Source organism: Salvelinus fontinalis, chromosome 1 (genome assembly GCF_029448725.1).
Source record: "Salvelinus fontinalis isolate EN_2023a chromosome 1, ASM2944872v1, whole genome shotgun sequence".
Lineage (NCBI taxonomy): Eukaryota > Metazoa > Chordata > Actinopteri > Salmoniformes > Salmonidae > Salvelinus > Salvelinus fontinalis.
The window spans coordinates 32846442-32865310 of NC_074665.1; the positions used below are offsets into that span (position 1 = coordinate 32846442).

The following is an 18869-nucleotide window of genomic DNA, read 5'->3' on the forward strand; positions in this document are numbered from 1 at the left end:
TCTTATTCTAAAATGGACTACATGTTTTATTTATTTTTGTCATCAATCTACACAATACCCCATAATGACAATGCATTAACAGCTTTAGAAATGTATGCAAATAAAAAACAGATCACATTTACATACAGTACCAGTCGAAGGTTTGGACACCTAATCAAGGGTTTTTATTTTTTACTATTTTCTAAATTACAGAATAATAGTGAAGACGTATGGAATCATGTCGTAACCAGAATAGTGTTAAACAAATCAAAATATATTTGAGATTCTTTGAGGTAGCCACCCTTTGCCTTGACGGTTTTGCACACTCTTGACATTCAACCAGCTTCGAGGTAGTCACCTGTAATGCTTTTCCAACTGTCTTTAAGAAGTTCCCACATGCTGAGCATTTGTTGGCTGCTTTTCCTCCACTCTGGGGTCCAACTCATCCCAAACTCAATCGGGTTGAGGTCGGGTGATTGTGGAAGCCAGGTCATCTGATGCAGCACTCATCACTCTCCTTATTGGTAAAATATACCTTACAGACTGGAGGTGTATTGGTAAATTTTCCTGTTGAAAAACAAATGATAGTCCCACTAAGTGCAAACCAGATGGGATGGTGTATCGCTGCAGAATGCTATGATATCCATGCTGTTTAAAGTGTTCCTTGAATTCTAAATAAATCACTGGCAGTGTGACCAGGAAAGCACCACCTCCATGCGTCACGGTGGGAACCACACATGTGGAGAACATCCATTCACCTGCTCTGCGTCATAAAGACACGGCGGTTGGAACCAAACATTTCTAATTTGCACTCAGACCAAAGGACAGATTTCCACCGGTCTAATGTCCATTGCTTGTGCTTCTTGGCCCAATCAAGTCTCTTCTTATTGGTGTCCTATAGTAGTGGTTTCTTTGCAGCAATTCAACCATGAAGGCCTGATTCACACAGTCTCCTCTGAACAGTTGATGTTGATCTGTTACTTGAACTCTGAAGCATTTATTTGGGCTACAATCTGAGGTGCAGTTAATTGCTGGTAACTAATGAACTTATCCTCTGCAGCAGAGGTAACGCTGGGTCTTCCTTTCCTGTGGCGGTCCTCATGAGCGCCAGTTTCATCATAGTGCTTGATGGTTTTTGCGACTACTTGAAGAAACTTTCAAAGTTCTTGTAATTTTCCAGATTGACTGACCTTAAGTCCATCCTTTAAGACATTATTTGAGCTGTGCTTGGCATAATATGGACTTGGTATTTTACCAAATAGGGCTATCTTCTTTATACCACCCCTACCTTGTCATAAAACAACTAATTGGCTCAAACGCATTAAGGAAAGAAATTCCACATGTTTTTTGTTAAAAACAAGGCACACCTGTTTAATATTAATTATTTCCAGATGACAATCATGAAGCTGGTTGAGAGAATGCCAAGAGGGTGCAAAGCTGTCAAGGCAAAGGGTGGCTACTTTGAAGAATCTCAAATATATTTAACACTTTTTTTTGTGTGGTTACTACTTGATTGTGTTATTTCATCGTTTTAATGTCTCAACTGTTCTACAATGTAGAAAATAGTAAAAATAAAAACCCTTTGAGTAGGTTTGTCAACTTTTTACTGGTACTGTAAGTCGGTTGTCATTGTAAATAAGAACAAATTCTTAAACGGGCTTGCCTAGTTAAATAAAAAAACAATTCAGAACCTTTACTCTGTACTTTGTTGAAGAACCTTTTGGCAGCGACTACAGCCTCGAGTCTTCTTGGTTATGACACTACAAGCTTGGCACACCTGTATTTGGGGACTTTTCCCAAAGCCACTCCTGCGTTGTGTCCTTTGGGACGTTGTCCTGTTGGAAGGAACCTTCGCCTTCCAACCTTCGAGTCCTGAGCACTGAGGTCCTGAGCACTGTGGAACAGGTTTTCATTAAAAAATTCCCTTGATCCTGACTAGTCTCCCAGTCCCTGCTGCTGAAAAACATCCCCACAGCATGATGCTGCCACCACCGTGCTTCATTGTGTGGATGGTGCCAGGTTTCTTCCAGACCAGACACTTGGCATTTAGGTCAAAGAGTTCAATCTTGGTTTCATCAGACCAGAGAATCTTTATTTTCATGGTCTGACAGTCCATGGGTGCCTTTTGGCAAACTCCAAGCGGGCTGTCGTAGTTTTTACTGAGGAGTGGCTTCCGTCTGGCCACTCCACAAATCAGGCCTTTATGCTAGAGTGCTGCAGAGATGGTTGTCCTTCTGGAAGGTTCTCCCATCTCCACCGAGGAACTCCAGAGCTCTGTCAGTGACCATCAGGTTCTTAGTGACTTCCCTGACCAAGGCCCTTCTCCCCTGATTGCTCAGTTTGGCCAGCTCTAGGAGTCTTGGTGGTTCCAAACTTCTTCCATTTTAAGAATGATGGAGGCCACTTCTTGGACCTTCGATGCTGCAGAAATCCTGTCTCGGAGCTCTACGGACAATTCCTTCCACCTGATGGCTTGTTTTTTGCTCTGGGATGCACTGTCAACTGTGGGACTTTAAAAAAAAACATTATGTTTATTTATTTATTTATTAGACAGTTGTGTGCTTTCTCAAATCATGTCCAGTTGAATTTACCACAGTTGGACTCCCAAGTTGTAGAAACTTCTCAAGGATGATCAATGGAAGCAGGATGCACCTGAGCTCAATTTCAAGTATCCTAGCAAAGGGTCTGAATACTTAAGTAAATAAGGTATATCTGTTTTATTTTTAATACATTTGCTAAACATTCTAAACCTGTTCGCTTTGTCATTATGGGGTATTGATTGTAGATTTGTGAAGCTTTTTTTTTTTTTTTTCAGGTTAGAATATGGCTTTAACAAAATTTGGAGAAAGTCGGTCTGAATACTTTCCGAATGCACTGTATAATTTCTTAACCATGGGCAACATCGGCATGAGAGGTTTACAGGGATTTTGGTATCCACAGTACTCAACCATTTTTTTTGCAGTGTTCTCTGCCCTGTGGAAGAATGTGTAATATTACAGGATATTAGTTTTAAAGTTTGCTTGAACACTACAAAATTGTCACTACAATGCCGGTCCCTGACAGTTTGTGAACCCCTGATCTACAGTTGTTTCCTATTGCACCATATCGTCAATTCTATTTTGCCCTGTAGAAGGCAGTATAGCTCATTGTCGTCCTATGCTGAATAGTGGGGCTATATTTTATGTGACCGTCATTTGGAGGATGTGTTCTCCTTCCGTTTTGATTGCAACTTGGACCTCTGTCAGTTCATTTGTTCAATCAGAGATTAAGTGGGAGTAATGAATCAGGCACACTGCAGAACTGAACAACTCAATGTCATTACTTACATACCAAGACGTACATATGTAATATTTAGGAGGCTTGTCTTTTGCACCTGATTTTATTTGAGATCTTACAGCCTTTTCGCACTATCTTGCTGAGCCAATTCGTATTGCGCTCAGATATGTTATTTTCTCACTGTCCTTTCCAGCAAGGTTCCAGCAGCTATGGTGGATGCTAAACTAGGCCAGCGAAGTACAGTTGGGTTTGGCTTAGGGGTGTGAAAGGGGTTTGAGTTTTGAGTCCGATAAATTATTATAATATATTTTTTTTAGGCTGGTATCCCGGACCCTCCCACCATGTCGGATGATCTGATTCGCCAGAAGGCCAGAGAGCGTCACTTTCTGGAGCAGCTGCTTGACGGCAGGAAGCTGGAGAACTACAAGATCCCTGTGCCCATCCAGGCCGAGCTCCGCAAGTATCAGCAGGTGTGTTTGCAAATCTGTTTACACGTCTGTCTTTTTACTTGTCCGTTTATTGATCCATCTCTAACACCCGTACGCAAACAATCGGTAGAACCGCTGTTAGCCCGTGACTACACGTGCAGAGTGTCAAACTACTGCAAGCTACAACCGGCGCTACTCACACATTGCCTGTCCTTGAGGAACCTGTAAGCTGCATCTTGCTTCCTACCCACTCATGCTGCACAAATTTAACACACTTGACTAATGCAGAACTCTTAATTTACTGTTCAGCGACGTGATGTCCAGACAGGACACAGCGCTTTACAAAGAAAGATACCGGTAGCTTGCTAGTTAGTTTTCTGTGAATGCTGAATGTAATTTTAGCTAACTTTGCTAGCTAGCGTACAGCTGAAGCTAACATCAGTACTCTACCCCAGACTTTTATTTGTGATATTGCAAACAATACACTGATTTCACTGGTGTAAATATCTTATCATTCCCTTGCCGAACTGCCAACATGTCAATCACCTACAATTGGTGACAGATTTTAATGCTAATATAAAAAATCTGCATAAAAACAATATCAAATCAAACTTTATTTGTCACATGCGCTGAATACAACAAGTGTAGACTTTACCGTGAAATGCTTACTTACAAGCCCTTAACAAACAGTGCAGTTCAAGAAGAGTTAAGAAAATATCTACCAAGTAGACGAAAATAAAAAGTAACACAATAAGAATAACAATATCGAGGCTATATACAGGGGGCACCGGTATGGAATCAGTGTGTGGGTGCAGGTTAGTTGAGGTAATTTGTACATGTAGGTGGGGGTGAAGTGACTGCATAGTTAATAAACAGCGAGTAGCAGCAGTGTACAAAAGGGAGGGGTCAATGTGGCTTTTGGGTAGAAGCTGTTGCGGAGCCTTTTGGTCCTAGACTTGGCGCTTCGGTACCGCTTCCTGTACGGTAGCAGAGTAAAGTTTGACTTGGGTGACTGGAGTATCTGACAATTTTATGGGCTTTCCTCATTCCTCTGCCTATTACATAGGTCCTGGATGGCAGGAAGCTTGGCCCCAGTGACTTACTGGGCCGTTCGCACTACCCTCTAGCGCCTTATGTTCAGATGCCGAGCAGTTGCCATACCAGGCAGTGATGCTCTCGATGGTGCAGCTGTAGAACCTTTTGAGGATCTGGGGACCCATGCCAAATCTTTTCATTCTCTTGAGGGGGGGGGGGGGGTAAGCTTTGTCGTGCCCTCTATGACTGTCTTGGTATGTTTGGACCGTTCTGTGATGTGGACACCAAGGAACTTGAAACTCTCGACCCGCTCCACTACAACCCCATCGATGTTAATGGGGGCCTGTTTGGCCCGCCTTATCCTGGAGTCCACGACCAGCTCCTTTGTCTTGCTCACATTGAGGGAGAGGTTGTTGTCCTGGCACCACACTGCCAGTTCTCTGACCACCTCCCTATAGGCCGTCTCATCGCTGTCGGTGATCAGGCCTACCACTGTCATCAGCAAACTTAATGAGATGTTGGAGTCGTAATTGGCCACGCAGTCGTGGGTAAACAGGGAATACAGGAGGGGATTAAGTACACACCCCTGAGGGGCCCCAGTGTTGAGGATCAGTGTGGCAGACGTGTTGTTGCCTACTCTTACCACCTGGAAACGCTGTGCGTTACAGGGAAGACATCCTCCTCCCTCATGTGGTACCCTTCCTGCAGGCTCATCCTGACATGACCCTCCAGCATGACAATGCCACCAGCCATACTGCTCGTTCTGTGGGTGATTTCCTGCAAGACAGGAATGTCAGTGTTCTGCAGTGGCCAGCGAAGAGCCCGGATCTCAATGAGGGCTAGGGCCAACCCCCCCCCCCCCCCCCCGAAATGTTCGGGAAATTGCAGGTGCCTTGGTGGAAGAGTGGGGCAACATCTCACAGCAAGAACTGGCAAATCTGGTACAGACCATGAGGAGGAGCTGCACTGTAGTTGGTGGCCAGATACAGACTGTTACTTTTGATTTTGACCCCCTTTGTTCAGACACATTATTAAATTTCTGTTAGTCACATGTCTGTGGTCCTTGTTCAGTTTAAGTCTGAGTTGTTGAATCTTGTGTTCATACAAATATTTTCACATTTTATTTTTGCTGAAAATAAACGAAGTTGACAGTAATAGGATTACTTATTTTGCTGTTAATGTATAGATATGATTTTTTTATATATGTATTCAGACCCTTTACTCAGTACTTTTGTTGATGCACCTTGTGTATGACGCTACAAGCTTGGCACACCTGTATTTGGGGAGTTTCTCCCATTTATTTCTGCTGATCCTCTCAAGCTCTGTCAGGTTGGATGGGAAGCGTCACTGGACAGGAGTGGTAGAGATACTCTTAATGATCGGCTATGAAAAGCCAAATGACATTTATTCCTGATTATTATTTGACCATGCTGGTCATTTATGAACATTTGAACATCTTGGCCATGTTCTGTTATCTCCACCCGGCACAGCCAGAAGAGGACTGGCCACCCCTCATAGCCTGGTTCCTCTCTAGGGTTCTTCCTAGGTTTTGCCCTTTCTTGAGTTTTTCCTAGCTGCCGTGCTTCTACACCTGCATTGCTTGCTGTTTGGGGTTTTAGGCTGGGTTTCTGTACAGCACTTCGAGATATTAGCTGATGTACGAAGGGCTATATAAAATAAACTTGATTTTGATTTGACAGCTATTTCCAGGTCTCCAGAGATGTTCAAGTCCGGGCTCTGGCTAGGCCACTCAAGGACATTCAGAAACTTGTCCCGAAGCCACTTCTGCGTTGTCTTGGCTGTGTGCTCAGGGTTGTTGTCCAGTTGGAAGGTGAACCTTCGCCCCAGTCTGAGGTCCTGAGAACTCTGGAGCAGGTTTACCTCAAGGATCTCTCTGTACTTCGCTTCGTTCACCTTTCCCTTGATCCGTTCACCTTTCCCTTGATCCTGACCAGTCTCCCAGTCCTTGCTGCTGAAAAACATCCCCACAGCATGATACTGCCACCACCATGCTTCACTGTAGGGGTGGTATTGGGCAGGTGATGAGCGGTACCTGGTTTCCTCCAGATGTGACGCTTGCCTTTCAGGCTCTAGTTCAATCTTGGTTTCATCAGACCAGAGAATCCTGTTTATGTTCCGAGAGTCCAGGTACCTTTTGGCAAACTCCAAGCAGGCTGTCAAGTGCCTTTATTTTACTGAGAAGTGTCTTCTGTCTCGCCACTTGGAGTGCTGCAGAGATCATTGTCCTTCTGGAAGGTTCTCCCATCTCCACAGAGGAACTCTGTCAGTGACCATCGGGTTCTTGGTCACCTCCCTGACCAAGGCCCTTCTCCCCCGATTGGTCAGTTTGGCCAGGCAGCCAGCTCTAGGAATAGTCTTGGTGGCTCCAAACTTCTTCCATTTAAGAATGATGAAGGCCACTGTCCTTGGACCTTCAATGCTGCAGAAATGTTTTGGTAACCTTCCCCAGATCTGTGCCTCGACACAATCCTGTCTCGGAGCTCTACGGGCAATTCCTTCAACCTCCTAGGTTTGTTTTTGCTCCGACATGCACTGTCAACTGTGGGACGTTTTTATATAGATGGGTGTGTGCCTTTCCATATCATGTCCAATATTTAATTTACCACAGGTGGACTCCAATCAAGTTGTAGAAACATCTCAAGGATGATCAATGAAAACAGCATGCACCTGAGCTCAATTTCGAGTCTCATAGCGAAGAGTCTGAATACTTATATAAAATAAAAAAACAAATACCTGATTAACATATCTGCTAAACTTTTTCTCGCTATGTCATTATGGAGTATTGTGCGTAGATTACTAAGGAAATAAAAAAATACATTTTAGAATAAGGCTAACATAACAATTTGGAAAAGTCAAGTGGTCTGAATACTTCCTGACGGCACTAATTATTTTGGATGAATGTGTGAAGGTAACATGGATGTATTTGCAAGTCGTTTTGGATTATTTTGTGCACAGTAAAAAATAATGGTAAATGTTATCTATTCAGCACTTTCCACTTCATTTTTAGTGTCATTGTTTTTTTGCAAAGCTCTACAAAAAGGGATTGCTTTTAAATGCTGCAGGGAGGTCGGCTGCTGACAAATTACTTTTGGACAGAACAAATAAAAAATGGTTGAATTGATGGGCTTGTGCACTCTGCTGGTATCCTGCTGAGCCCAACATCCATCTCTCTAGTGTAATGGAACCCTGCAGAGTTTTGGAATAAAACCTGGATAGGACTACGCTCTGCTTTTATACCCCAGCATAAACTCATCTAGACTGGTGTAGAATAAGCATGCCACTGACATTCAGAGTGTTTGATTAGTTGTTTGGGATACAAAGTGATTTGTAGAGCAGTGATTTGTGCAGTCCGACTTCTTCTATGCAGTCCATCTCATACACTCAATATAAGCACGGTAAAGATGTCTGCGTGAATCCTTTGACTCACAAACGCAATGCAACAGCTCATTGCATACCATGGTTGTCTGCTCTGTCATAGCTAGAATGTAAAATGTGATTGACAAGGTTATTACAATGAGTTGTTGATGGACAGTTTCAATAACTTTGATCTCTCCAGGACGGCGTGAACTGGCTGTCCTTCCTGAACAAGTACAAGCTCCACGGTATTCTCTGTGATGACATGGGCCTGGGCAAGACCCTGCAGTCCATCTGCATCCTGGCTGGGGACCACTACCTCAGGTACTGAACTGCATGACAACACACTAGTTGCATTCTAGGCCGACTATAGCAGTTGTGCTGCATTTATCAACAAATGGTTGCATGTCATCAACTGCGCAGTTCGGCGTCAGATTTCTATGTCAGAATGTGGTACGGTGATATGCTAAATACTAGGGATGTGCATCTTTCCTTTTCAAGACCATGCCTATCTAGATGCATGTGCTCCAATACGATACAGGAACTATGTTTTAGTTTGAAGCGATTCGATACACAAACATTTGTTGAATAACCACAATTTTCCATTATAAATGAATCTGCTGCTGATATGGCGCTCATGAGCTGGGCCTTGGTGTTTTCACGTGGGAATTATGCATGTGTATGGACTGTAGGGAGTTGAGTCAGTCATAAGGGAGACTAGGCATCTATCAACCCTCTACCAGATTAGGGGGTCAATGTTGCCTATAGTTTTACTCCCCCACTAATTTACTTGACATTTTAGCAAATTAAGTAACACATAAAAACATTTATACTTTTTATTTTATTTAACTAGGCAAGTCGGTTAAGAACAAATTCTTACTTACAATGACGGCCTACCCCGGCCAAACCTTCCTCTGACCCGGACGACGCTGGGCCAATTGTGAGCTGCCCTATGGGACTCCCAATCACTGCTGATTGTGATACTACAGACCCAGGTTCGATCCTGGACTGTGATGCCTCTAGCACTGTGATGCAGTGCCCTACACTGCTGCTCCACTCATCTCTGAATTAAGTTTTGAGTTAGTAATGTATCAATATTTATCGTTTACAAATTACCTATGAGAGCCAATTGAATATACAGCACAACTTTGGATTTCACCATCTCAAAATCGAATGGTTTTGACCATTTGAAAGTCTTTGCAGAGTGATCTCTTCTTCTCTGGCTTCGGCCATGCAGTGCGCCTCACGTGATTGCTGTCCTCGTTATACAGGGAAAGTTTCTTTATTTCATAGCACAAAATTACCATATACACATGGCAAAAATACCAAACTATTGCTCATGGTGAATCTGAACAATCAAAATAAAATCTCTTGTAAGACCCGTTCAGCAGGTATAGCCAGATGAAGCCCCATTTTCAACAGCACATGCCTTAACCTGTCTAGGATCAGCGTGGCGCTAGCGGCACCCCCCCCCCCCCCCACTGAAAAACCAGTGCCGCGAAATTCAAAAAAAATATTTTTTTAAAATATTTAACTTTCACACATTAAAGTCCAATACAGCTAATGAAAGACACAGATCTTATGAATCCAGTCAACATTTCCGATTTTTAAAATGTTTTACAGGGAAGACACAATATGTAAAGATGTACATCTATTACCTAAAAACACATTAGCATAATCCACCATCTTTTATTTGTCCACCAACACCAGTAGCCATCACCAATTCGGCTAAACTAAGATATTTATAGCCCCTAACCAACAAAAAAACTCATTAGATGACAGTCTGATAACATATTTATGGTATGGGATAGGTTTTGTTAGAAAAAAGTGCATATTTCAGGTATATGGCATAGTTTACAATTGCACCCACCATCACAAATGGACTAGAATAATTACAATGAGCAACGTGTTTACCTAACTACTAATCATCAAACATTTCGTAAAAATACACAGCATACACGAATCGAAAGACACAGATCCTGTGAATACAGACAATATTTCAGATTTTCTAAGTGTCTTACAGCGAAAACACAATAAATCGTTATATTAGCTTAGCACATAGCAATTAGCAGCCCAGCATTGATTCTAGCCAAAGTGAGCGATAAAAGTCAACATCGCCAAAAGATATTAATTTTTTCACTAACCTTCTCAGAATTCTTCCGATGACACTCCTGTAACATCACATTACAACATGCATATACAGTTTGATCGAAAATGTTTATATTTAGCCACCAAAATCATGGTTAGACAATGTGAAATGTAGACAAGCTGGTAAAGAAAACGTCCTTGCGCCACTTAGACAGTGATCTACTCTTATACATAAATACTCATAAACGTGACTAAAAAATATAGGGTGGACAGGGATTGATAGACAATTTAATTCTTAATACAATTGCGTTATTACATTTTTTAATTTATCCTTACTTTTCAATACAGTTTGCGCCAAGCGAAGCTACGTCAAAAAACATGGCGTCCTAAGCCACTAAAATGTTTCGACAGAAACACGATTTATCATAATAAAAATGTCCTACCTTGAGCTGTTCTTCCATCAGTATCTTGGGCAAAGGATCCTTTCTTGGGAGAAATCGTCTTTTGGTGGAAAGCTGTCCTCTTGCCATGTGGAAATGTCAACTACGTTCGGGATGAACTGAAAAGCGTTTCCAACTTTTCACATCGTTGCAAAAATAAATGTCCCAAAATCGCACTAAACGGATATAAATTGCTATAAAACGCTTTAAATTAACTACTTTGTGATGTTTGTAACTCCTATAACGAGTGAAAAGATGACCGGAGAAATATAACAGGCTAAACTAATGCTTGGAACAGGAGAGGGTCGGTGTCTTCCACGCGCGTTACGCAGCAAGAAAAGACTTGCTAGCTAAAGGTTTTTTTCATTTGTAGGGCCTGTGAACGAGCAATCGAGCCCGTTGGAATCGTCATCACGTAAAGGCATCCAGGGGAAGACGTAAGAAGTGTCCGTATAGTCATAGCAACGACAGAGCCCTTTTAAATGACTTCAGAAAAGTGGCCAACGTTTCTCAAATCTGACTCCATGTCAGGGAAATTGCTGTAGAATGGGCTCTGTTCCACTTAGAGACAAAATTTCAACTCCTATAGAAACTATAGACTGTTTTCTATCCAATAATAATAATAATATGCATATTGTACGATCAAGGATTTTGTGGGAAGCCGTTTAAAAAATTAGCCACATTAGCATAAATAGTCTAAACAGCGCCCCCATCCCCAACAGGTTAAGAAAGAATTCACACCCCTCGACTTTTTCCACATTTTGTTACAGCCTGAATTTAAAATTGATAAAGTTTAGATTGTCACTGGCCTATACACAATACCGCAGTCTTATTGCTTGGTGGTAGAAGCTGTAAAGGAGCCTTTTGGTCCTAGACTTTGCACTCTGGTACCTCCTTGCTGTGCGGTAGCAGAGAGAACAGTCTATGACTAGGGTGACTGGAGCCTCTGACAATTTTATGGGCTTTCCTCATTCCTCTGACTATTATATGGATGGCAGGAAGCTTGGCCATACGCACTACCCTCTAGCGCCGTACGGTCAGATACTGAGCAGTCTACATACCAGGCGGTGATGCAACCGGTCAGGATGCTCTCGACGGTGCAGCTGTAGAACTTCTTGAGGATCCAGGGACCCACGCCAAATCTTTTCAGTCTCCTGAGGGGGGAAAGTTTTTGTAGTGTCCTCTTCACGACTGTTTTGGTGTGTTTGGACCATGATAGATCGTTGGTGATGTGGACACCAAGGAACTTGAAACTCTCGACCCGCTCCACTACAGCACCGTCAATGTTACGGTGCTGTAACATGTTCGGCCCTTGTCCTTAGTCTTGCTCACATTGAGGGAGAGGTTGTTGGCCTGGCAGTGTGGCCTGCCAGTTCTCTGACCTCCTCCCTATAGGCCGTCTCATCGCTGTCGGTGATCAGGCCCACCACTGTCGTCAGCAAACTTAATGATGGTGTTTGCATCGTGTTTGGCCACGCAGTCGTGGGTGAACAGGGAGTACAGGAGGGGACTCACTACACACCCCTGAGGGGCCCCAGTGTTGAGGATCAGCGTGGCAGACATGTTGTTGCCTACCCTTACCACCTGGGGGTAGCCCGTCAGGAAGTCCAGGATCCAGTTGCAGAGGGGAGGTGTTTTAGTCCCAGGGTCCTTAGCTTAGTGATGAACTTTGTGGGCACCATGGTGTTGAATGCTGAGCTGTAGTCCAATGAACAGTATTCTCACATAGGTATTCCTTTTTGTCCAGGTGGAGAAGGGGAGTGTGATTGCGTCATCTGTAGAGCTGTTGGGGCGGTATGCAAATTGGAGTAGGTCTAGGGTATCCGGAAGGATGCTGTTGTGAGCCATTACCAACCTTTCAAAGCACTTCGTGAGTGCTAAGGGGCGGTGGTCATTTTGGCAGGTTACCTTCGCTTCATTGGGCACAGGGACTATGGTGGTCTGCTTGAAACATGTAGATATTACAGACTCGGTCAGGGAGAGGTTGGAAATGTCAGTGTAGACACTTGCCAGTTGGTCAGCGCATGCTTTGAGTACGCGTTCTGGTAATCCGTCTGGCCCTGCGCCTTTGAATGTTGACCGGTTTAAAGGTCTTGCTCACGTCGGCTACCAACTTATCACAGTCATCCAGAACAGCTAGTGCTTCAGTGTTGCTTGCCTCGAAGTGAGCATGTAAGGCATTTGGCTCATCTGGTAGGCACACGTCACTGGGCAGCTCGCGGCTGGGTTTCCCTTTGTAGCTCTTAATAGTTTTCAACCTCTGCCAAATCCAATGAGTGGCAGTGTAGTAGGATTCAGTCTTAATCCTGTATTGACGCTTTGCCTGTTTGATGGTTCGTCACATAGCGGGACTTCTTATAAGCGTCCGGTTTAGTGTCTTGCTCCTTGAACGCGGCAGCTCTAGCATTTCGCTCGATGCGGATGTTGCCTGTAATCCATGGCTTCTGGTTGGGAGATGTGCTTACTGTCACTGTTGGGACGATGTCGTCAATGCACTTATTGATGAAACTTATAACTGAGGTGGTATACTCCTCAATGCCATTGGATGAATCGCGGAACATATTCCAGTCTGTACTAGCAAAACAGTCCTGTAGCATCCGCGTCATCTGACCACTTCCGTATTGAAGCTCGGTTGGTTAGGAGCATGTAAAATGTCAGCCATCCTCTTCGGTGCCATCAACCCCTTTAAGGCAAGCCTAAATATTTTCCTAGCAAGTCACAAGTTGCATGAACTCGCTCTGTGTGCAATAATGGTGATAATTGAATGACTACATCTCTGTACCCCACACACACAATTATCTGTTAGGTCAGTCGACCAGTGAATTTCATACCGTTTCAACCACACAGACAGGGAGATTTTCCAACATCTTGCAAAGGGTACCTGTTGGTAGATGGGTAAAAAAAAAAGCTGACATTGAATATCCCTTTGAGCATTGCGCAATTATTAATTACTCTTTGGATGGTGTATCAATACACCCAGTCACTACAAAGATACAGGCATCTTTTTGAACTTGGTTGCCGGAGAGGAAGGAAACCGCTCATCGATTTCTCCATTAGGCCAATGATGACTAATGGCTGGGATAGGAGAACTGATGGATCAACAACATTGTAGTTACGCTACAATACTAACCTCATTGACAAAGTGGAAGCAAGCCTGTACAGAAATTGTCTTCCTGCATCCTGTTTGCAACAGGGCACTAAAGTAAAACAAATGTGGCAAAGCATTAACTTTTTGTCCTGAATAGAAATCATGTTTGGGTTAAATCCAATACAACAGTACCACTCTCCATATTTTCAAGCATAGTGCTGGCTGCATCATGTTATGGGTATCCTTGTAATTGTTAAAGGCTGGGGAGTTAGCACAGGTAAAATCCTAGAGGGAAACCCTGGTTGTCTGCTTTCAACCAGACACTGAGATTAATTCTTCTTTCAGCAGGACAATTACCTAAAACACGAGGCCAACTCTACACTGGAGTTGCTTACCAAGAAGATGGTGAATGTTCTTAAGTGTCAGAATTTACTTAAATCTGCTTGAAAATCTATGGCAAGACCTGAAAATGGTTGTCTAACAGTGATCAACCAATTTGACAGAGCTTGAAGAATTTTCAAAAGAATAATGGGTTAATGTTGCACAATCTAGGTGTGGAAAGCTCTTGTAGACTTACCCAGAAAGACTCACAGCTGTAATCACTTCAAACATATATTGACTTGGGGTTGAATACTTACCGACTCAAGATATTGTTTTTATTCTTCATACATTTTTTTTAATTTTATTTTTTACAAATGTTAGCATTTTTCTTCCACTGACGGAGTATTTTGTGTAGATTGTAACAACAAAATGTCAAGTATAGGGTTGTGAATACTTTCTGAAAGCATTGTAAACAACCTAGTAAATTATGTAGGTTGACCGTTATACCGCCACACCGTTTAGTCATGGTAACTAAGCGCTGATTGTTCTGATGGTCAGTAGCCTACTGCCTGGTACTCAGCACGCTAATGTCCCTCTACATTTGCATTGATGTCAGAGTGATTAATCAGACACTTCATGAGAGCCCATGAGCTCATGTTGGGCAACATTTCTAAAGGCTATGCAATTTTGTGAGAACAGAGTTTTGATCGCCTCTATTAAAAGCAGGATCCCATCAGCTTTCTATAGGCTAGGCCTACTATATTTATCAACTTTCCTAATATTAAGCACATGTTACAAAGCGAAGCAATGAGTATAGCTTACCTGGCATGAAAATGAACCAAAGAAAAAGCATCCTCCCTCCGCTATTTAAGTGCATAGATTATTTTTTTTTTCTCTGTTCCGAGATAGGTGCATCTTACTGGTCCATTCTAAATCAAAACTAATTTCACACACATTTAGTATATATCAAGAATAGCCTGATGGGTGACTATTAGCATATCACTTGTGACTATATCACTTGTGACTATATCACTTGTGACTATATCACTTGTGACTATATCACTTGTGACTATATCACTTGTGACTATATCACTTGTGACTATATCACTTGTGACTATATCACTTGTGACTATATCACTTGTGACTATATCACTTGTGACTATATCACTTGTGAATGATGCCCAGCTTGTGTGTAGTAAGGCAAACACCGCATGCCATTTTCCGACCTTTCAAATCCTATTCACACACCTCATGTAGCCTAGCCCATAGGCCTATAGTTATGATACAAGCCTTATCAAAACATAAAGTGGCCAAATAACTTTAATTTAAGCACATTACACCGGTTGTAAAGTGGATTAGACCGGCATACAGAGGTGGCGCGTGAGTCAAGTTTGGGGAAGAATTATCACCATTAAAAAATGCACCTTTTTTTATAATAAAGCATTACATGCATAGTCGATTTCGCTGTCACTTTTGAGACTGGTGTTTTGCCTACTGCTGTGTGAGCATGGCTGCGCTTATCAACAAATGTTCTGCGTTGTTGCATCAGCCTCATTGCTTTTTTAAAGGTCTTTGACGCTAGTGCTTGGTTACTTGGCATCTATCGCATCCCACAAACGGTCCCAGACTGTTTTGGAATATTCATTTCTCGCACGGTAGGACAAGTTGCCCAATAGAATGGGTTAACTTTTGTACTATGGGGATAGTAGATTGACAGGCTAGTGCTGTCACTGTTCGTTAGGCCTCCTCGTCTTGTTGGCTGACAAAGTAAATCTGGACAGTTCTTCCAACATCTTCAATATGCGCCTCATAATTCGATAATGACGCGCGCAGTTGCATCCCCGACACGTCTGTCTTAATTTGTAGCATGTGAGAAGGAACCCGACTACATGCCGGGCATTAGCTAATAAGACTTGAGATATGTGCGAGGAGCACGCAGCCAGGAGAAGGGAATTATAATTTATTATTCAGCACAGCGGCCACTGGCCGCAAAAGGGATTTAAAAAAAATAATTTAAGGGGGCATTACAGCCATACAAAGGGGATTCCGCCTGAAAATTCGAGGCATTATAAAGTGCTTGTCATATTGTGAATGAGAGGCTGAAGTTTGCAACAAAAAAAACAAAGCAGAGCTCATGCCTTTTCATGTGACATAGGATTTGGAAAAAAGTCATGCAGACTTAATGTAATCAAATCATACAGCCCAGCGTTTGTATCACAACAAAAGTTGCATAAACTCCCAAATTAAGCATATAGGAGAACCTGTTTCTTTGTTAACCGCTCAACACAGAATAGCCGCATGTGTGCGCTCCTTCAAATCGTTTGCAGAAAATATCCTGTATTTTATTCAGCTGTGTTCAATTGTATTCACATTGTAAAGTAATGCCACGGAATTGTGAGCAAATCTTATCTGCTAAATGAACTAGTGTAGCCCACAGCCATATGGCATAGCCAGATCAGGGCCTAACAAAGGTCTACTTAGATATGCTAGTCTGTTCTTCTGAAATAGACAACATTTTCTAAATGTCATGTTTCTTTAGACCGGTGTATAATTGATTTATTGTGATGGTGTAGGCTGTTAAGTGTTCCAGTGGCTTGTAGGCTATGCGTGGAAGCCTGTAGATGCTAAATGTGTTTTAATGGTCAATTAGCGTGAGACCGGTAGTTATTTGTCAGCCGGTGCTTGTCCAGCAATCTCATGACCACCACAGCCCTAGTTTTCGCTCAACTAATGAGGCTGAATATCACAAGCCATATTTGCATTTGAATGCTGTAGGTGCCGCGCACATGTGCAAGATCAGGATCAGGCTGCCTACCTTGCTTTGGTCAGCATGTAAAGCTGGGCCCAGCGAGCAGCTTGACTAGGCTACTGATATTGCCTTGGGTTGTTCGGCATGCAAAATGACTGGTATATTTAATGATTGTCAACACAATTATATGCAGGGCTCTAAAGTGCGACGAATTTGGTTGCATATGCAATAAAATACTTAGCAGTTTCATTTTTGGCGCACTGTTACTATGAGAAATCTCCTAGATAATTTTTTATTTATTTATTTTATTTAACCTTTATTTAACCAGGTAGGCAAATTGAGAACACGTTCTCATTTACAATTGCGACCTGGCCAAGATAAAGCAAAGCAGTTCGACACATACAACAACACATAGTTACACATGGAGTAAAAACCAACATATAGTCAATAATACAGTGGAAAAAAAATAAGTCTATATACAATGTGAGCAAGTGAGGTGAGATAAGGGAGGTGAAGGCAAACAGATATATGTATAAATAAAAATATAAAAAGGCCATGGAGGCGAAGTGAGTACAACACAGCGAGTAAAATAAAAACTAAAAAAAACACTGGAATGGTTGGTTTGCATTGGAAAAAAGTGCAAAGTAGAGACAGAAATAATGGGGTGCAAAGGAGCAAAATAAATAAATTAATAAATACAGTAGGTAAAGAGGTAGTTGTTTGGGCTAAATTGTAGATAGATTACTGCACCTGTACATAACCCATGAGCTGCTCTGACAGCTGGTGCTTAAAGCTAGTGAGGGAGATAGGTGTTTCCAGTTTCAGAGATTTTTGTAGTTCGTTCCAGTCATTGGCAGCAGAGAACTGGAAGGAGAGGCGTCCAAAGGAAGAATTGGTTTTGGGGGTGACTAGAGAGATATACCTGCTGGAGCGCGTGCTACAGGTAGGTGCTGCTATGGTGACCAGCGAGCTGAGATAAGGGGGGACTTTACCTAGCAGGGTCTTGTAGATGACCTGGAACCAGTGGGTTTGGCGACGAGTATGAAGCGAGGGCCAGCCAACGAGAGTGTACAGGTCGCAGTGGTGGGTAGTATATGGGGCTTTGGTGACAAAACGGATGGCACTGTGATAGACTGCATCCAATTTATTGAGTAGGGTTTTGGAGGCTATTTTGTAAATGACATCACCGAAGTCGAGGATTGGTAGGATGGTCAGTTTTACAAGGGTATGTTTGGCAGCATGAGTAAAGGATGCTTTGTTGCGGAATAGGAAGCCAATTCTAGATTTGACTTTGGATTGGAGATGTTTGATGTGGGTCTGGAAGGAGAGTTTACAGTCTAACCAGACACCTAGGTATTTGTAGTTGTCCACATATTCTAAGTCAGAGCCGTCCAAAGTAGTGATGTTGGACAGGCGGGCAGGAGCAGGCAGCGATCGGTTGAAGAGCATGCATTTGGTTTTACTTGTATTTAAGAGCAGTTGGAGGCCACGGAAGGAGAGTTGTATGGCATTGAAGCTCGCCTGGAGGGTTGTTAACACAGTGTCAAAAGAAGGGCCAGAAGTATACAGAATAGTGTCGTCTGCGTAGAGGTGGATCAGAGAATCACCAGCAGCAAGAGCGACATCATTGATGTAAACAGAGAAGAGAGTCGGTCCAAGAATTGAGCCCTGTGGCACCCCCATAGAGACTGCCAGAGGCCCGGACAACAGACCCTCCGATTTGACACACTGAACTCTATCAGAGAAGTAGTTGGTGAACCAGGCGAGGCAATCATTAGAGAAACCAAGGCTGTCGAGTCTGCCAATGAGGATGTGGTGATTGACAGAGTCAAAAGCCTTGGCCAGGTCAATGAATACGGCTGCACAGTATTGTTTCCTATCGATGGCGGTTACGATATCGTTTATGACCTTAAGCGTGGCTGAGGTGCACCCATGACCAGCTCTGAAACCAGATTGCATAGCGGAGAAGGTGTGGTGTGATTCGAAATGGTCGGTAATCTGTTTGTTGACTTGGCTTTCGAAGACCTTAGAAAGGCAGGGTAGGATAGATATAGGTCTGTAGCAGTTAGGGTCAAGGGTGTCCCCCCCCT

At 42.9% G+C, this 18869-nt stretch overlaps 1 protein-coding gene across 1 annotated transcript in view; it reads left to right on the plus strand.

The window, feature by feature from the left end:
• Positions 1 to 18869, plus strand: part of LOC129853208 (TATA-binding protein-associated factor 172-like) — a 65466-nt gene that overhangs the window by 32669 nt on the left and 13928 nt on the right. The window contains exons 27-28 of the mRNA XM_055918990.1: positions 3573 to 3725; positions 8296 to 8417. Of these exons, the coding sequence (XP_055774965.1) occupies positions 3573 to 3725; positions 8296 to 8417 (275 nt within the window). The remainder of the gene's footprint in view (positions 1 to 3572; positions 3726 to 8295; positions 8418 to 18869) is intronic.